This window comes from Hetaerina americana, unplaced genomic scaffold (genome assembly GCF_022747635.1).
Source record: "Hetaerina americana unplaced genomic scaffold, ioHetAmer1.1.p SCAF_9, whole genome shotgun sequence".
Taxonomy (NCBI): Eukaryota; Metazoa; Arthropoda; class Insecta; order Odonata; family Calopterygidae; genus Hetaerina; species Hetaerina americana.
This window is the reverse complement of record NW_027287538.1, coordinates 44,040,704-44,062,750: the sequence shown is the minus strand read 5'-3', so window position 1 is coordinate 44,062,750 and position 22,047 is coordinate 44,040,704. Positions and strand designations below refer to the sequence as shown.

Sequence of the window (22,047 nt, the reverse complement as noted above, 5' to 3'; positions counted from 1 at the left end):
ACATTTCATTTCGAGAAGGGGGATGTTTCCACTGTACCTTTCGGAAAAATCAAGTCTACGAATTCTCTCACAGGAATTTCCACCTTTGACCTGTACAAGGGATCGCTATATAAACGTTTCCGAATGGCTGATACGTTTCCGGAGGTCACTATTTCCTCGAATAATTCCGGAGTCATATCTTCGACGTTCTTCGGAGCGACGTCCTCACCCAGTAAGGCGCAGGGCGTATACACTGCGGTTAAGTAGACCGCGAACGGCTTATAAACCTCCTTCGTATCCGACATGAACTCTTCAAGTGAAAACGGAGGTGGTCCGAATCTGAGAGTTTTCAGAGAGTCTCGGAGGGAGTTGTAGTATTCAATGATGACTTTATCGTAATGTTCCTTTCTAAAATCCTTGCTGAGACAGCGGTGCATGAAATACAGAAGGTCAATACTCGGGTGGCAGTACCTAACCAACTGAAAGTCGACAACCTTTATACTGACGGGGACCTTGGTCCCTTTGTCATCGAATTTGTATTGAAACATGAAGTTGTTGGCCCAACAATCTCCATGGCTCAGCACATTATGACCTTTCGAGTTGGACTTAACCAGCTCACTTATGATGGGCCAAAACGCCTGGAGGATGGACCGCAGTTTCCCCGACTCCGCAGCTAACTTAGGTAGCCCTGGCATCTGCCGGGCAATCTCTACTACGATCTCATTCCCAGTGTCTGCCACGCCTTTGAAGGGGACCGGTGGTTCTCCCGGCTTTGGTACGTAATAGACAGCTTCTTTGCCAAGAGCGGGAAAAGCTTCCACCCAGCTTCGCATCCCACCAGGTAAGAGTCTCTCCGCAGCTATTGTCAAAGCGTTCAGGACACCAAGGGCCTTTACTAACATACTGGTGTGCTCCCAGTCGAACCCATTTGACATGTACTGAAGCCCAACCGTGCTGAATCCTGCCTCCAGTAGGTTCTCGAGGAATATGACGTCATTGATGCCGTCATTAAAGGTGTGGTAGCACTGGGGAATCGGTATACTCAACTTTCCGGCGGCGGCTTGCTTCATCAACGGAAACACTTTCCCATAGTACAAAGTTTCCCTCTCGAAGACATTGCTCCACTTCACCATGTCCAGTTGGTACTTCTCTTTGGGCAAGCACTTGACGAATAACGATTTAGTGCGGATCGTCGGGTCATCCTCGGTGGTAAAAGAAACTGTCACGCGGAGGACCACGGAGAGATATCCCTCGAAGCCAATGGTCGCCCTATTCACTTGGGCGTCGCCCGATATTTCAACATCCGTTCGTCCGGTGAAATTGACAAGAGCTCGATGCAAATGTTCTCGATCTATAAACTTGGACAATTCACTAAAGCTCATTTCTGCTGGGGTTTTAGGCGCCGAGTGGATTTCCTTACGTAATTTTTGAGACGAAAGGGAATGATTCCTGTGGGTGGTTACGAGTTGGGAGGTGATCCCGCGCTCTCCACTGCCGAAAAATTCATCTCAGCACCAACTCCACCGGTTTTGTTCCCTCAATGCCATAATTCATTACCCCCACCGTAAACGGCTATTTATTATCTCACACTACTTAAGAGGCGCGTTGATTAGAAATGAAACAAGTCACCGATTTCATTATAGCATGCCCTCTTGCAATAGAATTTTACGGACCGGTATAAAAATCAAACAGCACTCTCTTATCTCTATTTCCTTTGACGTGTGACTCCCATTAGGCACTCGCATTAGGGAGGAATAATGATAGACGACAGTGATGAATGATAATTACCACTATAATTCCATCGTATAAGAGGAATTGTGGTTATCGATTCAACCCGTCACTACTCTTTGTTCCAGCATATACCCGAATGAAAATTTACAAGGTGATCCACGCAAAACGAACTGATAAGTAAGGTCACCAATTTTGCGACTGCGATTTCTATTCCCTCCTCACTCCGTCCAACTCTACCAAAGTCTTCTGTGAACCCAAGAATATGGGGCTCATTAAAGACACAAAACCGGAATTTTTTCGTGACTCGCGGAAAATCGTGCGACCGATTCCCGAGTCATTCATATATGTTTTCAAGCACATTTTGAATTACTTTGTCAAGGCTTTAATGCTGGCAACATGAGAGGTAAGTGATCCTGCAAATGCAGGCTCTGCCTAAAGACGGGGCCTGCCGCTGTCCTGGAGCTAAATCATCAACACAACTACATCTACTTATAATACCCCGCAAGCCACTGTAAGGGCGTGTGCGGGGGGGGGGGGGGTGTTAGTCCACCATCGGTAATTTAAAAAAAACCGCATGCAAATGCCACAAATGTATACAATCCACAAACAAAACATGGTATGCATTCATGCAAAAACCCTTACAACCCACACACATGTAAACATACAAACTACCAACTAACATACAAATGCACCTACAAATATACCTGTTATCTTTGCAATGTTTAATTTTGTTCCGACTTATAAATTCAATGTTTTTAATATTTCTAAAGTGAAACTTCTTAATATTATGAGTTACGATTGTTCGGGGAAAGAATGAGTATTTTGTATCTATCTGTACTGGAATCTATCTCCCTTATTTTAACTTTGTAGTTTGATCTACCTAAGTAGTGCAGGGTCATTATAATTCCTCTAGTGTCATCGCTAAACTCGTTTGTTCTGAACCTTTCTAAAAGTCTAAGTCTCGCTTGTTCTCTCCGTACTTCAAGCGGTTCCCAACCTAAATCCCCTTTGAGGCCTGTCACATTTGTGCTCTTATTATATCAATTTTTAACGAATCTGGCGGTTTTCCTCTGGATCTTATCTAATTTTTTTTGCCAAATTTTCTCCCAAGGATCCCAAATACTTGCGGCATATTCCAAATTAAAACAAGGGTTCTAGCAATCAACAATCCGGGGATTGTTTTGTAGCGACTCTGTAATCAATATCCTGTTTTTCCTTCCAAGCCCTTCATTCTCTCATACAAAAGGTCCTAACACCGACCGATATGTTCCGTTTCCTGCGGGGGATCGAGATGGTGCGGGGGGCTAACGTACTGGCTTCCCACCCTGAGGGCGCGGGTTCAAATCCCGGCGGTGTTGAATATTTTTCAGAGGTATCTCGATCCCTACTTGAGGTGCTTTGTGGAGGGCACTTTGAGTGAGTACGCCGTCCGTCGGATGGGACGTTAAACCGCGGACCCCTTGGCGCCTTTCGTAAAGAGTAGGCTAATGCCGACGCCGGGTTTCTCTCCACCCTCCATCCTTTCCTGTCGATCCCCTATGGCGCAAATGACCGTAGCTGTCTGTCGCCTCCCCTCAAAACTACTACTACGCGATACATGCAGGCCATAGTCATCTGCTGAGATACCGTTGTTTGAGTTAATATAGAAGAGTTTTGACCAGTTCTTGATCGAAGACGTGGAAGGTGTAAAAAGCAATGAATAAATGCAGATTACTTCCTTTTGGAAAGAGTGATGTTCATTAAAATTCTAAGGTTACATTGAGATTCGATTCAAGGCTACATCTAAGAATTTTAAGCTGCAATTTTTTCCAATTCAAAGGTGACATACAAGCAGGATGAATGGAATTTAAAAAAGTAATAAAAGTCACGCACCTGTCACCGTGTGTCACTCTACATGCAGAATGTATCGTTCACATAAACGGTGCCAGGAAACAATATTCTAGAGAGAGTGAATATCTCACTTAACATTTCCGAAAAAAAGAAATGTGTGCACGAAGATTTATGATACGAGTAGAAGTGGGGATCCCTACTAGATAACTACGTTCCCTACGAGATTAACTAATCAAATGTCTATTGACGAATCGATTCAACAAAGACCAAATTTTGACCTCGATTATTATAAAAAAATGCCCCTCTTCCACTTCGTCAGGACTGTCTACCGCTCAGAACACAAATTGGGCATCCCGAGGGGGCCTCCACATCCATCCCAACAAATACTCTGCTCTGCCGTAAATCCCTTGCAGACTTTCGCAAGAGGCTCTTAAATCGTAAGCCAAAAGCTATTGCACTCTCTGGCAGTAATAAGAATGATTGCCATTCCGCTCAGGCATTCTAACGACGGATCACAATGCGGTTGATGCGGGAAATCCATCCAGCTTGCATCGCGCTTAGCCGAGGATTAATTGAGTCGAAGGCGGCCGCGGACTTCCTTCTTGAACGACCCGTATCATCAGTCAACCCCACTCCCATACTCCCTTCACACTCAACATCGTAGTTTGTGCATGTCTCCCCAACGAGTATTACCCACGGAGAGTACAGAGCAGGAATGTTGTCGGCAAAGTGAAATAATTGAGAGCGATTCCTCTCCTAGGAACCAGATACTGCAAATCTCCGCACCTCGGAAAAATGTTTCCAATGGCTAACAGCCTTAGATATTCAATAATAAAGAGAAGCTTTCTACTCGTGGATAAATACTTCAGCTGTATCCTATTATATTATGAGAATAGTCATTTTGTGCAGGGTCCCACATGATCGAAGGGTATTCATGGTGAGTTCAGACTAATGCATAAGTAACAAGACTCCTTGACTTTGTCGTTCGAATATTTTCCAACTATCCGTTAATTCTTCCCAAGAACCCAAATATCTCAAATGGAACTCCGAAGGTGCTTGACTGATTTTAGTGTTACTCGCCGAGTATTTCACTTGATCCGCTATGCCTACCCCTCCATAGGTTTATGGCCAATGGACCTCTTTTTCCAGGAATACCCTCATTAAATGACACAGTTTCAGGAGTGATGTGGTGGAAATCCTTCTTTCATCAATATCCTTATTATTTAAAATTTTTCTTCAGATTTGATCGGCGACCCCATATCCTGAAACCGAACACGAATATTGTCGGGATTGCTAGAAAGAGTAGAACTTTTTCAACGTCTTCAAATGATCTTGACATTACTCGTTACTCTTGATAAAGGTATTGAAATAAATGAGAAAAAAGAGTGGACCGATAATGATTACCTACGGGAAGCAAGACACTGAACTCAATAAGTCGGATTATCATCTGTGTGGTCATAATCAGGGAGAAATCCCTGGAGACGATGGCAGATTCAGCCTCCAAAACGTCGGTGCTGACTAACGATGTGAGAACCTAAGATCCTTCACTGCTTTGTCATTGTTTATCGCACGCCATGTGCGCGCGTCCATTGGCGATAGGAATATTACATTTATTTTGCATTCTTGTATTTAATTTGCTATGACTCATTGCCTCATAACTCCTAAATAATAATTTGAGACTAGCGTGTGCTAAAACGTTGATAGCAGAGGTACAAATTCATCTCATCGTTCTGCTAGCAACATAAATTGATTAAATTCGTCGTTCCCAGTAGATCGAATCTCGCAAGTCATGATCTATGTGTTTGAGAGTCCAGGATTATTCCAAAAGATTTTGAAGAAGGCCAAAACCTTATTACATATATATCTTCATAAGGAAATGCCATCACTTATTTCCATTTCGTCTTTGAGAAAAATGTACACGATATACATGTAGATGTCCAGATATTGATCACACATTGAAGAACCATTAAGGTTTTGGATCTAGTTTTCCGATTAACCATATATCAAGTTTTACATGCAAGAATAAAACACAAAATCAAATAAAATGCAGATAAAATTATCTCAACGATTCAAAACGTCCGTTTTTCATTCATCACTAAAACCGCGATTCCTTTATTTTTCTCAGTATCCTCGTAAAAATACATCAAATTCAACAACAAAATCCAAGTCCAATGGTGTATGGAATACTAACTTTATTATTGAACCCTTTTGATTACTGAGAAGAAATAATTCTCACTTAAATTACAGAACTAAACACAATATAATTATAGCATATATTATCTCTCAGTCATCAAGCGTTGAGTACAAATAGATGGTGGAAATCCGGCGCCTTAGATATTTCTCTGATGGTTACTTTTCTTATTCTATTTTCCCCCTCCATCGATTTCAACGGAAAATAAGGTGTTTTTCCTTTATCTCCGATCACAAAAACGATAAGGTGTAACCTTGACGAGGGAATCAAACGGCGATGAATGCTAACTTCACCTAATGATACTTAAACTCGCTCAGCATGTTTCACTTTTCTTTGAAACATGCTTTACTAGTTTTAATGTAGTATTCCACATCTAGGACAACGAACTACGGATATATGATGTTACATTACTTTTTATCGCTCGTGATTAACAGAAAGCGTTGTTTTAGCATTGGAGCGGCAAAATTACTAGCTACGATTCTCTCAAAGTAAGATAGATTAGCTAAGAGATTCTCGACCAACCGGATTCAGAATAAAAGTTATAAAATGCGGACGGGTATCAGTATCGCTGCGAAGGACGATTGGGCAAAGACATTGAGTTGGAAATCCCACGAAGGAGGCAAGAACTGAGCCTAATAATTAAAAGGCTGACCTTCAGTGACCGTACAACAGCCTCTTTCGTTCAAATCCCTTTCCCCCATTGCGTGCCAAGCTCGAGGCCCATAACTCAACCTTAATGGTTAAAGAAATTATGCGAACATATGTGAAGTTGAAGACGAGCAGTGAGTCGAAATGTGTTTCTTCTGATAAAAAAACATACATTTATTCATTAGTCTTTCAATTTGACAATTATTTCAAATCCTCTTCCCTTCTTACCTGCCTAAATCTAGTTTACTTACGCTAAGAAAGCTTAGGCACCTAAAATTCTCTATTAGATGAAAAAATTAGATCTTAAAAAAATACACATTTATAATTTAAAAAATTTAATTTCCTTATTTTCCTAACATTCCGAGTCCCCATTTTAACTAATTCGCTCCTCTTCTGTGCTGATGATGTCATTTCTTTGTAAGGATTTCGTGAGATGGTCTTACCTCTCCCGCAGGCGGGCACGACACACACTATAGCGGACCGAGTCCCGTAGTTGCCACGACTAATACTCAAATCAATGTCCATCATCTACGTCTACACCTATACCCCACGATTCACTAAGAAAAGTGTGTGGCAGGCGGTGCAAGCACCAGGTGGAAAGGGCACGGGATAAGAGGAAGTAAAGATATTTAACGGGTTAGGAAACGGGAAAAAAGCATCTACTTAATTTGTTAATGGATTAATAATTGTAGGCTGGTTACCGTGGCTTACGTCAGTAATGTTTTAAATGTGACACATAATTCAAATGACTGCACCACTGGGGTCAAAAACCATCGCAGCCGCTTTTTTGAGGAGCAGACGCTGCGCGGACGACATTTGAGTGATTCAGGGTGATACCCAGGCCCAGCAGCAGCGTAGCCAATGACACATCAGCACCAACTACAGTCCGGTGAACTATTATCTAAAGATTTGTTCCAAGAAGTAGCGGAGGAGATTCGTATTAGGACAGAACAGTCTACGTTTGCGGAAATCAGCAGTGAAGATAGCGGCTAGACAACCAAGGAAGAGCAACTATAGCAAATTGCTCAAAGACTGGTACTATTCCCCTAGTCTATAGAGAATCTACATCGTCAATCGGCGGTACCGGCCCCGGTCACATGGGCAGTTTTGCGTCCCAACCCTCCGGCGCAGCAAATTGACGTACTGGACGACCAGGAGTTACTGCAATTATTCACTTTATTAAAGTATTATCGTAATTCCAGATAGCGTATGAACCCTGAATGATGGACAAATGAGACAATGGAGACACTTAGAGGAAAAAGATACGATAAAGAAATGACTGGTATCATGAAACGCATCTTGTTTCTCTTTTGTGTTGAAAAAGGAATGAACACGATTCCGTTGATCACAAGAGGTAGGGGTTAGAATTCGGAAAATTGAAACCCAATAAAATTTCAATTTAATCAACAATGAAGGGAGATCGATAGTATGCGGATTTGGCAAAAGGTTTAATGCAGTGTAGGGTGTTGGGTTGTGTCTTGCTATGCCAGGCTGAGAAATGCAGACGTGTTTTATGCCCATCAAAAACCTATGTTGAACGTTAGACTATCGAATAATAATCAAGCACATTGAGGATTGCGATACCGTAAAAAGAAAATATAGAACTGAAAGAGTTACTCCCCCGTTACGTGCGTACAGACATAGGAAATTACGCACTAAGAAGATGCGTATTTTCCATGTCATATTCTGTTACTACTATAATGAACTCAGGTAGGGAGCCAAGGACCCACTTGTCATCTCGCGTGCTCGGGAAAGGAGGTACCTACTCCCCTCCGCAAAGAAAAATGCATGCAGGCAAGCTATAAACTTGAAGTCCGACGGAGGAGGATGAGATAAGACCGCTTTATCTAAATTTTTCAAATAAAAAAGAAGAAAATATATCAGACGAGTAAACTCGGATAACAACGATATCTAGCGCACACGCCCAAGGGATAGCTTTATCTTAACGACGCTATCTTATCTGTAATTTAGATTTTCAAAAAAAAAAGGAAGCCGGATACCTGCCACCACCTAACTTGGAATTTCAGATGTTAGATACTGACGAAGAGGCGAGGTGATAGGTTGGCTAGCCAAAGAGAAACGCCTCCCCGAGGGAACGTATTGTCGAATTATTTCCCTAGAGTGGGGTCCACGCTTTGCTGTCGCAACCTATGTGGTATGGAGTTCGACAAAGGATCCAGGCTGGAACTCCACGACGACTCGTCGGAAGGGGAAAACAAGGCGAAGATCCGTCGTTTGGTTACGGAAACGATGAGCAGCGAAAATGAATCGGTCCCGACAGTCGGCAACGCTTCTGTCCCTTCCCTCCTGGACGGCGAGTTGTTCAAGATCCTCACCAGAAAGGCTGATGGGTCAATAACCGTCAAGTGCATGCTATGTCCCTACCCCAAGATCAAGCCTGGGACCATCCGATCCACGGGGAACTTCATTTGCCACATCAAGGTAAGCGGAAACCTTTTGACACATTGGGTTGTACACCGTCTCGGGACGAAAGGATGTCGCTCTTGAGTTCTCGTACTTCGTCACCTATAGGTTTTCCACGCCGATCATTCCAGTAACACTAAGTAAATGAAATAGGGTGTTACAAAGGACTAGAGTTTATCAGAAATGTGGGGGAATTTCGCATAGAAATGACCGATTTGAAGACCTTCACCTATTACTCACTCACCTAACTCCACCTGGGCCCTCAGTGTTTCGAGTCAGTTTTCCACTTTGGAAATAATTCTGTGCCTGGCAAATTGTATCATGCAATTTACCGGTATCTTCTCAAACCATGCTGTATGCCAACGTGGATAATAATGCATAATGTATAGATTGAAAAATGGTGAGATCAAATTGTATGGGAAGCAAATTGTACGTGTATAACTTAACAAAATGTATAGAGGCTCAAGGAAGCGGTAAAATTCTAAAAGCCTCGACTTTTATTAAGTTATGAACGTACAATTTCCTTACAATTAGTCATAGAACGGCTCAGGGTCAAGATTTAAATGCAGTTGACATCCCTTGTAAGGAGACATTGACGCGCGTTTTTTTTTTTTAACTTCGTCAGGCAATTTTTGTATTGAAAATGTTAACTTCTTCTGATCCTTCCTCATTGATTTCATGACAAGACGACTTCTATCACTCGATGAAAAACTAAAAATTACGTCGAGACACGTATGGATTGATAACGATTGTTGTCTTATGGCCCACCGACTTGATATCGGAGAGTTATGATTGGAAGACAATCTGAAGCGCGGCAAGTCGTAACGGGTAATTTTATCTTGAACAATTACTCGGACGTAATTAGCTGAGTTACAAAGAGGTAAATAACTGAGTTGTAAAGAGGCAAGTGTAGTAGAATAATGCCTAAGTAGTTATCCTTCGCTTAAAACGTTTACAAGCTAGCAGCCCCTCAGCAAAATATACTAACAGTCAATCGTCAAAAAGAAGTGAAACTAGAAGTATTTTTAAAAAATTGACCTTTATCGTTCCACTCTTTCCTTCTCTCGACAAAACTCTCCTTTTTATAAGTAGAGTGGTAAGAGTTATTTGCCTAACTGCGATTTATTGCCAAAAAAGGGCTTTATGTTTGGATCCGTCAATTTTACAGAACCTCCATAAGAGCGAAGGAAAACATCACTGGAGGACTACATCTTTAACGATACTTCATAGGCAATTAACGTAAATAAGACATGTTAGATAAGATTCTCGTGTGCTTTGAATGGGCGCGTCTGAGATTTCCCGACAAGCAGGCGGTGGTTTATGCCAATATTTGATCGTAATAATTTATGCCAAGGTAAAAACGTTACCTTGACGATGATATCGTGAGTGTCGGAACCTGTGTTGCAAATTGAAATAATTTAATTGATCAGCGAAATATTTTTTCTTTCGAAAACTTAATAAGCAGTATTATTACGGGTTGGGGGATACACTCTTGATGTGTCTTGGCATTCATTACTGTATTCCTAGGTCTACATTAAATGATTCGAATATGATTATTAAGTCCTAATACAGTGACTCCTAAGATATTTAAGTATAATAAGGAACAACGTGCGAGCAAATTTTACCGAAATTTCCATTAACAAAATGACGGAAGAGAATAAGATATTCAATTTTTTACGAATATTTGTAATTGGGTGTCTTTTAGGTCGCTGAATACGAATAAATTGATGAATTTCTTATAAACAAAACAAATAAATTATTATAATGTACACAAGTTCTTAATATAACAAATTTTAATAAAATGCTACAGCGTTACTTAGCTGCACACGATTGCTTTTATCAAATGAACTTAGGTATTAAAAGTAGATTTAGTTTCATTTAACACCCTGCGAGCCACTATTAGGGTGTGCGGCAGAGGGTGATTACACACCAGACTACCCTTGAACAAAAACACCTTTCCCTCCCAACTTGGTCGTTAAAACTTTATATTACTCTGATCCCTGATTGTTCGTGGGGTAAATGACATCTTAAATCTATCTGTTCTGCACTTAATCTCTCAAATTTCATTCACATGATCTGTTTTACGATGGGGCTAATAACATATTTTCAACATTATTGCTTTCGAGATATCATTCCAAATTATGTATTAATCTGTAATTTAACCTTCGCTCCGCAAGTGATTCCCAGCTTAGCCCCTATAACATTTTTGAGACACTACTCAGTTTATCATGACGTTTTAAAAATCTGGCTCCTCTAGGCTGCACGCGATTCAATTCAGCAATCGATCCAACTTCAGGATATCATATACTATTAGAATGTTCTAATTATATGAAACAGCATATGAAGAAGATCACAAGGCTCCCAGAGGTTAGAAAACATCCGGTAACATGCCCGGAACTTCTTCAATATAATTACTAATTATAACGCAATTTCCGAAGATAGATCCTTAAATATACGAGCAGGTATTTCATCGGGCCCGCTGTATTTATTAGGCTTAACATTTTTCAGCCAACTCCTTCAGTGGCCATGTTTCCGCGCCGTACATAACTACGCTTCATATCAAAGTTTTAATGAGGCTTCTCTTAAAACCTCGCATACATGCTCTGCATATTTATCGGGTCTTCGCCGTGTTCATCAGCTTGAATCATTTATACAAATCAACAAACACGGCGCAAATCTGAGAAATATGCAAACTTCATTTAATTCATGCCGTGGAAAACTCCGGATGAACATATGTACAAGTATGTACTTGTATATATATATATATATATATATATATATATATATATATATATATATATATATACGCATGATCATACGATTCACATCTGTAAATTTCAGAAATGCCACCCGGATAAAGTTGAGCGAATGAAAGAAAAGAGAAGAGTGAGGCGTGTTCAGCAAGTGAAAACGCCCCACGCGGAGAAGATATTGCCTCAAGAAATCCATGCTTACTCCTTGGCAGAGCAGGAACCGACGGGCAACTACGTTACGCAGGACGAGGCAAGTATTAAATGGGATGCACACCTTTAGCAATGCCCCCAACGACTAGCAAATGAATCTTATTCATTTTCATTTCCCTTCAGGTAGACGAGTTAACAGCCGACTTCATCGCCGATGCTATGCTACCAACTTCCGTAGCTGACCACGTCTCCTTCAAAACTCTAATACTGACACTTAGCAGAGCCAACATCACTGCCATATCCGCTCCAGAAAGCGAATCACTGCGGTCAATACTGCTTCGTCGGTACAATTTCGTTATTCAGACACTCAGAGAAACTTTGAGCGCCCAGCAATACTTATGTACAACTGCACACATTTGGACTCAGGGGGGCATAAACTATTTAGGAATGACCGTGCATTATATAGAAAGAATAACCCTGGAGAGAAAATCCCTCGCACTTGCGTACAGGCAATTGAAAAGTGATTTTAACATAGAACGCCGAATCAACGCGACCATCCATGAAGTTCATACCGACCATGGCATTGTAGACAAGGTGACACACACATTGACAGACAATAGCACTGAAATCGCAAGAGCCTTCTCCAGATATATTGGACTATCACTTTCCATAGAGCCGATTAAGTACGAGGGCAGGAACGGCCAAGATCCCATCCGGACGACTGAGAATAGATATCAGGAACCAATGACTAGTTTGGAATATACTCACTTAAGACGGCAGAAAGACCGCACTAGTAATTCTGACGAGGAACTTGCGTATCTACAGAAGCAACACAATTGCTGTTGCCGCACCCTCTCCTTTGTTGCATCTGTGGATGCAGAGCCGAATAATATATCAGACCCCTTGTACCAAAAGACGCACTCTGCAGCTTTTTCAAAGACCCAAGCCCTCTGGAGTCGCCTTAATCGAGACAGCACTGCAGCTGATACAGCACAAAAAGTCTACAGAGTCTCACTTCCTGTTCCTAACCCGGCCAACTGGAACACACTCCACAGTGCCGTCAGCGCACTTTTGAAGCACAAAGACAAGATCAATCTAGTCTGCACCGCAAACAGGCTCGACAAATTCAGACACGCGGACTTTGATTTCCTTAATGAATGGGTAACAGTTATGGGTCCCTTGGCGGCTGCTCTGGACGTTCTTCAGAATGAGCAGATGTGCTTTCTGGGTTGCGTGTTGCCGGCCCTCTATGTGCTCAAAAAGAAACTGCAGGGCTTGGAAGGGATGTTGATTCATTGCGAAAGATTGAGGAAAGTGGTTCTCAAAAAAATAGACGAGCGTTTCTCCTCGATCCTGGACCTGTCCTCGCCGGAAAGCCATGGGTTCATCCTCGCCTCCATATCCCATCCCCGATTTCGTACCGCCTGGATCCCCACACAGAGCCTCGAGGTTTGCAAATCATTGTTCTTCAGGGAGTTTAACAAGATACAACGGAATTTGAGCAGCAACGAATACCACAGCATCTCATCCACCCCAGTTAAAACAAACGACGACTTCTTCAGCAGTCTTGACGAGTATTCCGAACAGAGGGATATCGAATATGAAAACACGATTCACATGAGAGCACTCAGCTACCTGGCGAATCCACGGAAGGAACTGGCTCTCCTACACGACTTTCCCGTGGTGATGGAAATGTTCCTGAAATACAACACGGCCCTTCCTTCATCTGCGGCCGTGGAACGGTTGCTCAGGGTCCCGGGGACTGCTGAGAAAGATAGAAGAAACCAATTGCCCGACAGAACATTGGAATTGATGCTCATCCTGAAACTTAATTCATGAATTAGCTAATGATCAGAGCAGTTAAACTACATATCTATTGATGCTTCTTGGAAGATGGAAGTGCGTTTTACTTTGACAGCTGCCAACCGACTCGGTCATGAATCTTATTTCATAAGTCCACGTTGCGTATTTATGACAGTAAAAATCCTTTATGATACAAAGAACAACAGGTTTGGCAAAATATTCAGTTAACAAGAGCAATGCCTATATTATCTCTTAGGAGATGGTAGAAAATAAAATGTAATTGTATAAAGGTAAGACTTCCTATAAAATAAGATAATCATTGTTTGTGTAAGTTTTTACAGTCAGATTCATTAGTAATCCTGGAAGATATATTTTTGAAATCATTTCATTTCAAAAGATCAGGAAAAAGAATTATTCTTAAGAAAATAATTAATTATCAATCCATCTTACCTTATCCCCATTACTATAGGTCAGGGTATTGAGACTCTTTTATGAGTATTACATTCATTTTCTGACATCCTATATCTGACAATCCATCTACCCTTATTGTGTCTTCTCCATCATTGACACATAGATATTGTGCTAGATATTGTTCTCAGGACTTATCCTTTAATAATCCTACCATCACATAAGCTTAGACTTAGAGATAGGCTTGCTTTTGCAGGCAAAAATTCTATTGCAGTCTTCCCTCACAAACTCAATTTTGACATCAGCCAACTCCCCATGCACATACCGTATTAGTATTTTCATATCATTGTAGCATAACACTTTTCTGTGTTATTTCTACATATCATTCTGCCACATTTGGATACATTTTCCTAACGAATGCTTCACAAATGCTTACCCTCAGTTGTAGTGTGCCTTTGTTACATATCTTCACTAGAGATTCTTCATTTAAATCAATCCGGATTAAACAAATTTCTTATTTTGGTAAGGGAATCATGATGATGAGGTAGCTAGCATACTGGCTTTTTGTGGAGAGTCTGGGTGCAAATCCTGGAGATGGGAGATCGTTTTTAGTGGTATCCTGATCCCTACTTGAGGTGCTTTATGGAGAGCCACTTTGAGTCAGAGCACCATCCATCGGATGGGAAGTTTAACTGCAGACCCTTTGGCACCTTTTGATAAGAGCAGGTTAACGCCGATGCCAGGTTTCTCCCAACCCTTCCTATCCCAGCCATCCCTAATGGCACAAATGACCTCAGCTGTCGGATGTCAATGCTAAATCTACCACTACTAATTTCCGTAAGCATTGTTTTCAAAGTTGCGGAATACATTGACCCAAATATTTCACATTGGTTTCAGCATAGTATGTATTTTCTACACCAATTATTCAAACATTATTACACTAAAATATGATTTCAATTGCTTGTGATGGATTTCATATTATTGTAAATAATCCTCAATCCATGATTTCCAAGTTTTGCATTTGGTTTGTACATACTTATTTTTTTAATCCAAAGATTGATCAATAGATAAAGCACATGCTGTAGCATAGCTTATCAGCAGTAGCAACTGTATTTCATTACAAGAAATATAGAATGTTTTTCTTAAGATTATTTCATCAATTTCAAACTTGCTTTAATACTTCTTCCGATTATCCTCAAAATCCAGGTGCACAAGCATAGTACTGACAAAATAGGATTATAGTTTTTAGATGAATTGTCTACTTTCAATTAAACCTCTTTCTTACTGCCAAGGAATTTTTTTCTCCCAGAATCTAAGCAGAGCAATGATTTTCAAAAGAATGTCATTAGTATCATGGAAATATGAACATATCTTTAATATTGAAGAGTCAAGAGCTTTAGATTCCTGGTGAGCAAGTTTCAATGCTGAATGATCACATTATATGATATAGTGGCAATAAATCCTAATGACTGCCTCTTAGATGCTAGCGAACAATTTCGGACAGACTGAGGAACCCTCAAATATGTTGACTACTTATGGGCTGTGAAAAAGTGCTAAGTTGCAAGGACATTTATGAAACTAACGAATATAAGGAATACCGGAGGACCACATAAACCAGAGTATCCCAAGTTACTCCTTATTCACCAAGATTAGTAGTAAGCCAATGACATCAAGCATACTCTGGTGGTAAAAAAGTCAACATCAGTTCTTTTACAGAAAAACTGTACATCATAACGAGCAGTTTGAAAATTGGGATTCATGAATTTTCACTAATTAGTATCTAAATCTGCTAAAAATTTAGTATTCTAAACATTTGTAAAGCGACAATATGTAGCAGTAAAATATAGTGTTTAAATATTTCTCTGGAAACATAACAATTAGCAGGTAATGTAAAGGATGGACATTTGGTTATATAAATTGGTAAAATAAAGACATGTGCTAAATACTAATTTTTAAGCGAAAAAATTCCTTTAAACAATACATTTGGTGGTAAGTAAAAATATATAAATGTAAAGAAATTGTATAAATAACCCAGAAATGAAAATAAATATCTGAAAGCCAAAGTACCTTAGCAAGTATGCCCTTACGGTCTTCAATAAAAACATATGCCAATGAATTATTATTTGGTGGTCTACCTTCTTTCAGGTAGGCTTTGGTTGGACCCAAAACCTTTATAAGAATAAATGCAGCATAAAACAGACAAAGCTTATGAAAAGAGTGCATGTAGAGGTATCTTGCGCAACAAGTGTTCATGCAATAGTATATTAATGGCAAGGAAAGTTTTTGGCCAAAATATATAGTCAACAACATTCTTTAAAATTTAATTGCCTAAAATGTTAAGTTCTCTTTAGATACCATTCCTAATAGCCAACTGTCTTTATAATGATGAGAAAACTCATAAGACTCAGGATGTAGTCTCAGTTATTCATGCAAGGCCAAAAATGCCAGTAAGACAATAAAGTACATCTTAAAATAAGGGAACTAGCAGTAAGAGTAATCCTGCATGCCACTTCCCATGGACTATAACCTTAATATGGTAGAAGAGTATGCATATTCTGATCACCACTGGAGTTTGAACATGGGAGAAATGGTATTTGCTCCTAGTTGGGTCACCCATGACAGATAGTTCAAAGTGCAGGAGTCAGACAAAAAGTACTCCGTACAGTCTGTTCCTCAGTGAGGCAGCTACAAAGGCATCTATCAGACCCCATTGGAGTAGCCATCTGAGTGCTGGTGTCTCATTAAAAACTATTGAAGATCGCAAAGCACTCAATTTTTCATCCCAAATGTTGAGATGGACACTAAAATGACAAAAGTATCCTGCCAACAACAGTACTCAGCCTTATTTGTGTGTCATGCTCGGCAGCAGGAAAGGAAAGTTTCAAAGGTGGTCATCTCAGATATCCTTGCAAAGGAAAGTAACTGCAGCAGTAGAGAAGAGGACCAAATTAATTAGAATAGGAAATTTGAATGATAGAATGATGTTGAAAACAGTGCGAAATTAGAGAATATAAAGTGAGAGATGGAGAGAGAAATTATAGATGTTTTAGGGCTGTGTGAGGTGGAATGAAGGAGAGTGGGAGTTACTGGAGTGACAAGAATACACAGACCAATATACAGGAAAGGAGAGAAGAGTCAGCAAGAAGTGGCTATATCATTGAACAAAAAGTTAGGAAGAAACATAGTAGACATAGAACTAACGACTCATATAATATTATAAGTAGAAGTAAAAGCTGAACCAATGAACTTCTCACTGTTCAGGTCTACATACAACCAAGAAATCATAGTGAGGAAAAGATCAATAGGGTGTATGGTCAACGATAAAATATAATTTCAGGTGTTCCTGGAGGGAAACATTTGATAGTGATGGGGATTGGATTAGAGCAGTAGGCAAAGGAAGATACAGTAGAGGAAGGGGACTGCATTTTAGGAACACTGAATATAGGGAAGAAAGAAATAGTTCTGAGTGAGACAGGGGTTAATCATAAAAAACACTTGGTTTAGACACAAAAAAAGGTGTAGGTACACATGAAAAATGCCCAAGGATTGAGGAAGATATCAGTTTAACTATGTTATGGTTAGACATAGATTTAGGTACAGAGAGATCTGTTTGCATGGTTTCCCAGGAGAGCATGTGGACTTAGGTCTCAAGTTAGTAATTGTGAAGTGTAGAATCTGACTAAAAAAACAGGAAAGATGGTTTAGGAAATAGAATTTGCAACAGTGGAATAAATCTACTTATGACAGAGGAGAGTGGGGTGACTGCGGTCGGGGGTGAGAAATATTGAGATGCTGAAGTTTGGGTCCCGGGTTATTTGGGCAAGGGAAAGGGAAGAGCCAGTGCTGCTTAAATAGTAAATGAAATTTGTATATTATGATGCTACAAGCCAGGGAAATACATTGTATCTTAAAATAAAGTCTAAACCTGTGGACAAGTGCAAATTTGTTTTTTCTCATACATTTGTGATGCTAATATGGCATTACAGGCACACCTTTACTTAAAAATATCCATCAAATACAGCATTGCATCATTTATAAGCTTTAAGTGCCTCAAGATTGGAGTGTTCCCAGTGTACATCCAGATTCAAGGAGATGCTAGATAGGAATGAGGATGCTAATGGTGATCCACCCTCTGACAATTGAGAAACATGGTTGAGAATGAAGATCTCATCATCCAGAAAAAGGACAAGGAAAGTAGAGCCACGGTGTTGGATAAATGTGTGCATATGGAAAAGTGCCTTTATTTTCACAATCACATCACTCCTATATCAAAGGACCCAATCTTGCCTTTTTGGAGTGCAGTGAAGTGTACAGCGTTCAACTCTGGGATTTTCAATTCCAAGGAAAAATAGAGTTTTATAAAAATTAATCCCTCTGATCCAAAGTTGTACAAACTCCCCAAACTACATAAATAGGCCATGCCAATTAGAACTGCGGTCTCAGCTGTGCCTAACCACTCACACCTTCTGTCATGTAAATTTAACTTAATGTTCTGAGATTACTCACATTTTAAGCCTAAACATGGAATTGAAAACTCAATCAAACTTTCCAAAACACCAAAAGAAATTAATGTTCCAGGAAAAGCAAGACTAGTGTATTTTGACATAAATAAACTATTTGCTAATGTGCCCAGATGGGAAGCCTTTCTTTAGAGCTCAAGATTTGCTCAACGACTTCACCACAGTCCCAAAAATTTTAAACTATTAATCTCCCTGATTAAAATGGCAGCTAATCACAAGTAATACAGTTTTAACCATAATTTTTACAACAAAGCAGGTGGGCTCCACTTTCCCCCCTCCTAGCAGAACTCTTCCTAAATTCATTATAATAATATATTGTCAATACTGGCAGTCAACAAATGAAAAATATAATGCATTGGCTCCACTATGTTGATGATATTCTATGCTTCTGGGCAGGGACAAACTGCCAGCAGACTCCTTCCACAATTACTGCCGTTCACTTCATATGAATAATTCCTTCTCAATGGAAAAAGACATAAATGGCAAAATTAACTTCCTCAATTTGTCCATAACAGAAAAGGGGCACAAATTCTCAATTAACAGAAAATCCACCAATAAAGATCACATAATTCCCAATGATTCCACCCTTTTTTCTCACAAAAACATGCAGATCTCTATTCACTGATCCACAGACTCCTACCATCCCTCTTTCCCCCAAAAATTTCAATATAGAACTTTGGGCAATTATTAATATACCCACCCACAATGGGTTCATCCCAACCCAAATTGAAAAAATACTTTGGAAAAAGCAATGGCCATAGCTAGAATTTCCTCCTCCCAGTCTACAAATTTGAAAGACTTCAAGTGGTGCTTGGTTCCATTCCTTGGAGACATTGCCTAAAAGATCACCTACCTACGTCATTCTAAGTAGCCTTTCACCCACCTCTTACTCTCTCAAAACTCATAGGTAATGGCAAAGACAAACAGAAAATACCTCTCAAATTAGGCATTTATAAACTAATATGTATTAGATACAACATATCTTGTGTTGGTCAGACAGGGAGATATTTCAAGACCTGAGCCAAAGAACATACTAGGCATCACAAAATACATAATAGAATTCAATCAAAATAGCAATTTTTCTCCCAAATACTGCATAACCTCCAAACAGGATTAAAAATGGATGCCATAGAGCAAATCGAGATGAGAAGGCAATTGGCTGACCCCAAAATAATCCTTTGTAACAAGCTATTATGCCCTAAAACTCCCCTCTCCTTTCTGAGATACTATCCTTGATCGGAAAGCAAAACTAACCCTTCAACGCGCCTGATCTCCCACCCTTCCCATGCCCCTCATTTTCTACCCCATGCCACATCATAGCCATGGCACTACTACCTCTTTCCATTCTCTTACTCAAATAAACCCTCAATGCAACAATTACAGAGTGTAAAAATCATTCGCCTTGACCAGGATTTGAACTCGGATCCCTTGATGTCTGGTCGAGTGCTTTAACCAGTTCAGCTATCGAGGCATCCTCTTAAACTATGAAATTTTGGGGGCTTTAAAGGAACAAGATGTTATGACAAAATACTGTACACACAATGTCACAGGAATTTGTAGCTGTGCATGACACACCACCGTCTGCAAGGTTAAAGCCAATTTTAAACATTTTGATTGTTTTTCCCTTTGACAAATTCCAAAAAACTCGGATAACTCCATTTAAAAGTTACTGCTGCGGTATCTCCCATAGTTTCTTGGAATTTGTCAAAAATAGACCCTACCCTAACCTTCAATATCCAACCCTTTCTCACTGCCCAACCATAGCCACACCCCTCTCCTCTGTTCTAAGCATGCATATTCCAGTGCTGCATGATAATGAAATTTGTACCTGGTGATGCCACAAGTTGGTGAAACGTATTGCATCTTAAAAAAAGCCTGTGGAAAAGTACAAAATATTTTAATGTGGCACATCATGATCATTAACTCTTTTCCTCATGATGAAACCCAATGAATAATCTCTATGGGTATTTCAGTCAGTTTTGATAACATGAGCAGTGGTACAGTATTCACTAACAAAATGTCTCAGGAAATCGAAATTAAGATGGCCTTTTATTCATTGTTTGTTATCTTAAGTAATAAATGAGGCAATTTCAATGCAAAAATGAAATTTATATCTATAGTCTACTGAAAGTGACTTAAAGGGCTGACATAAATCAGTTTTCTTACATCCACATACATTGGAACACTAATAATGATTATTTTATTATTAAGATAGAGTACAACACACTCTTTTTAGTCTTTTTAATCATCGAGGAGAGTTCTAATGCCTTCCATGCTCCTCCCTTGAAAATAAAATTATGAATGATTAAGCGTTTACAGAAAAAACTCCAGACATCGCCACGTCGACGAAGTCCCTCACTAACTCCTCTATCTCAAGACGAAATTTCGCATCACTTTTGAAGCGCGATAAAATGACGGGCGCATTCCCCGTCTTGACAAACTCTTCACACTTCTCCGGGGAAAAGCGTTCTGCGTCGGAGGGAGCGAAATCCTCCCCCAGCAGCAACATCGGGTAGAAAAGAGTTCTTATGATCACACCGTAAGGCATATAGGGTCCAAAAAAATCCTCCCTAAATTCTTCGAGCGACATCGGAGGCAAACCGCGTCCAATGGTTCTAAGACTTTCCGCCATTGATGTGTAATAATTTGAAATCATTTTATCCAGGTACTTGCCCCTGAGAGCCTTGCTCGTGCTGGTGTACAAGAAATAAAGAAGATCGATGCATGGATGGCAGTACCTGGTTATCTGAAAGTCGATGAACTTCGCGTCCACTGGTATTTCGTCACCCCGAGCGTCTCTCTCGTAACGGAACATCATGTTGTTCATCCAACAATCGCCGTGGGTCACAACGTTTCGGCCGTCCTCGTTAGGTTTTACCAGTCGGCAGAGTATCGGCACCACATTATTCAAAGCCCTCTCGAGCGCGTCGAACGTCCCGGGGTCCTCAGTAACTCCATCCATTTCTTTTGCGATCATCAATATCGTCGAGATCATGCTCTTCACGTAGTCCGTAAAAAATGGCCTGGGTTCGCCAGGTCCTGCCTCGAACCATAGGGCATCCCTGGCGTACAGCGGGAAAGTCTCGACCCAGCTCCCAGTTGAAGGTGACAGCACGGCTCCTTCAGCAGCGATGGACAGTGCGTGGAGCCTCCCGAGAGCCTCTATGGCGACGTTGCAGTGGAGCAAGTCCAGTCCGGTGGACTGGAATCTGCGGTTGGGCGTCCTGTACCTGTCTTCGCCTAGGTCCTGCATTACGATGGCGTCGTCCACGCCGTTGTACTCGGTACCGTAGCAGATCGGAAACGGGACTGGGATTATGCCTCCGGACACCTCAAGCATCCCTGGCACAAGCTTTTCAAAATAAATCCCTTCCCTCTCGAAGAACTTCGGAGGATTCACGAGCCCGAGCTGGAACTCATCGAATGGCAGACGCTTGACCAGAAACGTATGCCGATATGTTTCCTTATCACCATCGAAACAATAGGGTACGCTGACCCTCAACACTACGGAGGTGAAACCCTCGACGCCGGTCGTTGCCCTCTTGGCCTCAAGGCCGTCCAGAAGGCGGACGTCTGGCCTTCCCGTAAACTTCATCAGGGAGCGCAACAT

At 40.7% G+C, this 22,047-nt stretch overlaps 1 protein-coding gene across 1 annotated transcript; it reads right to left on the bottom strand.

The window, feature by feature from the left end:
- Positions 1 to 5: 5 nt before the first annotated feature.
- Positions 6 to 22,047, bottom strand: LOC139699055 (uncharacterized). The gene is made up of 3 exons (XM_071598057.1): positions 20,755 to 22,047; positions 20,165 to 20,312; positions 6 to 1,330 (listed from the first exon to the last, which is right to left on the bottom strand). The coding sequence occupies exons 1-3, from the start codon at positions 22,045 to 22,047 to the stop codon at positions 6 to 8; spliced, it is 2,766 nt and encodes a 921-aa protein (XP_071454158.1).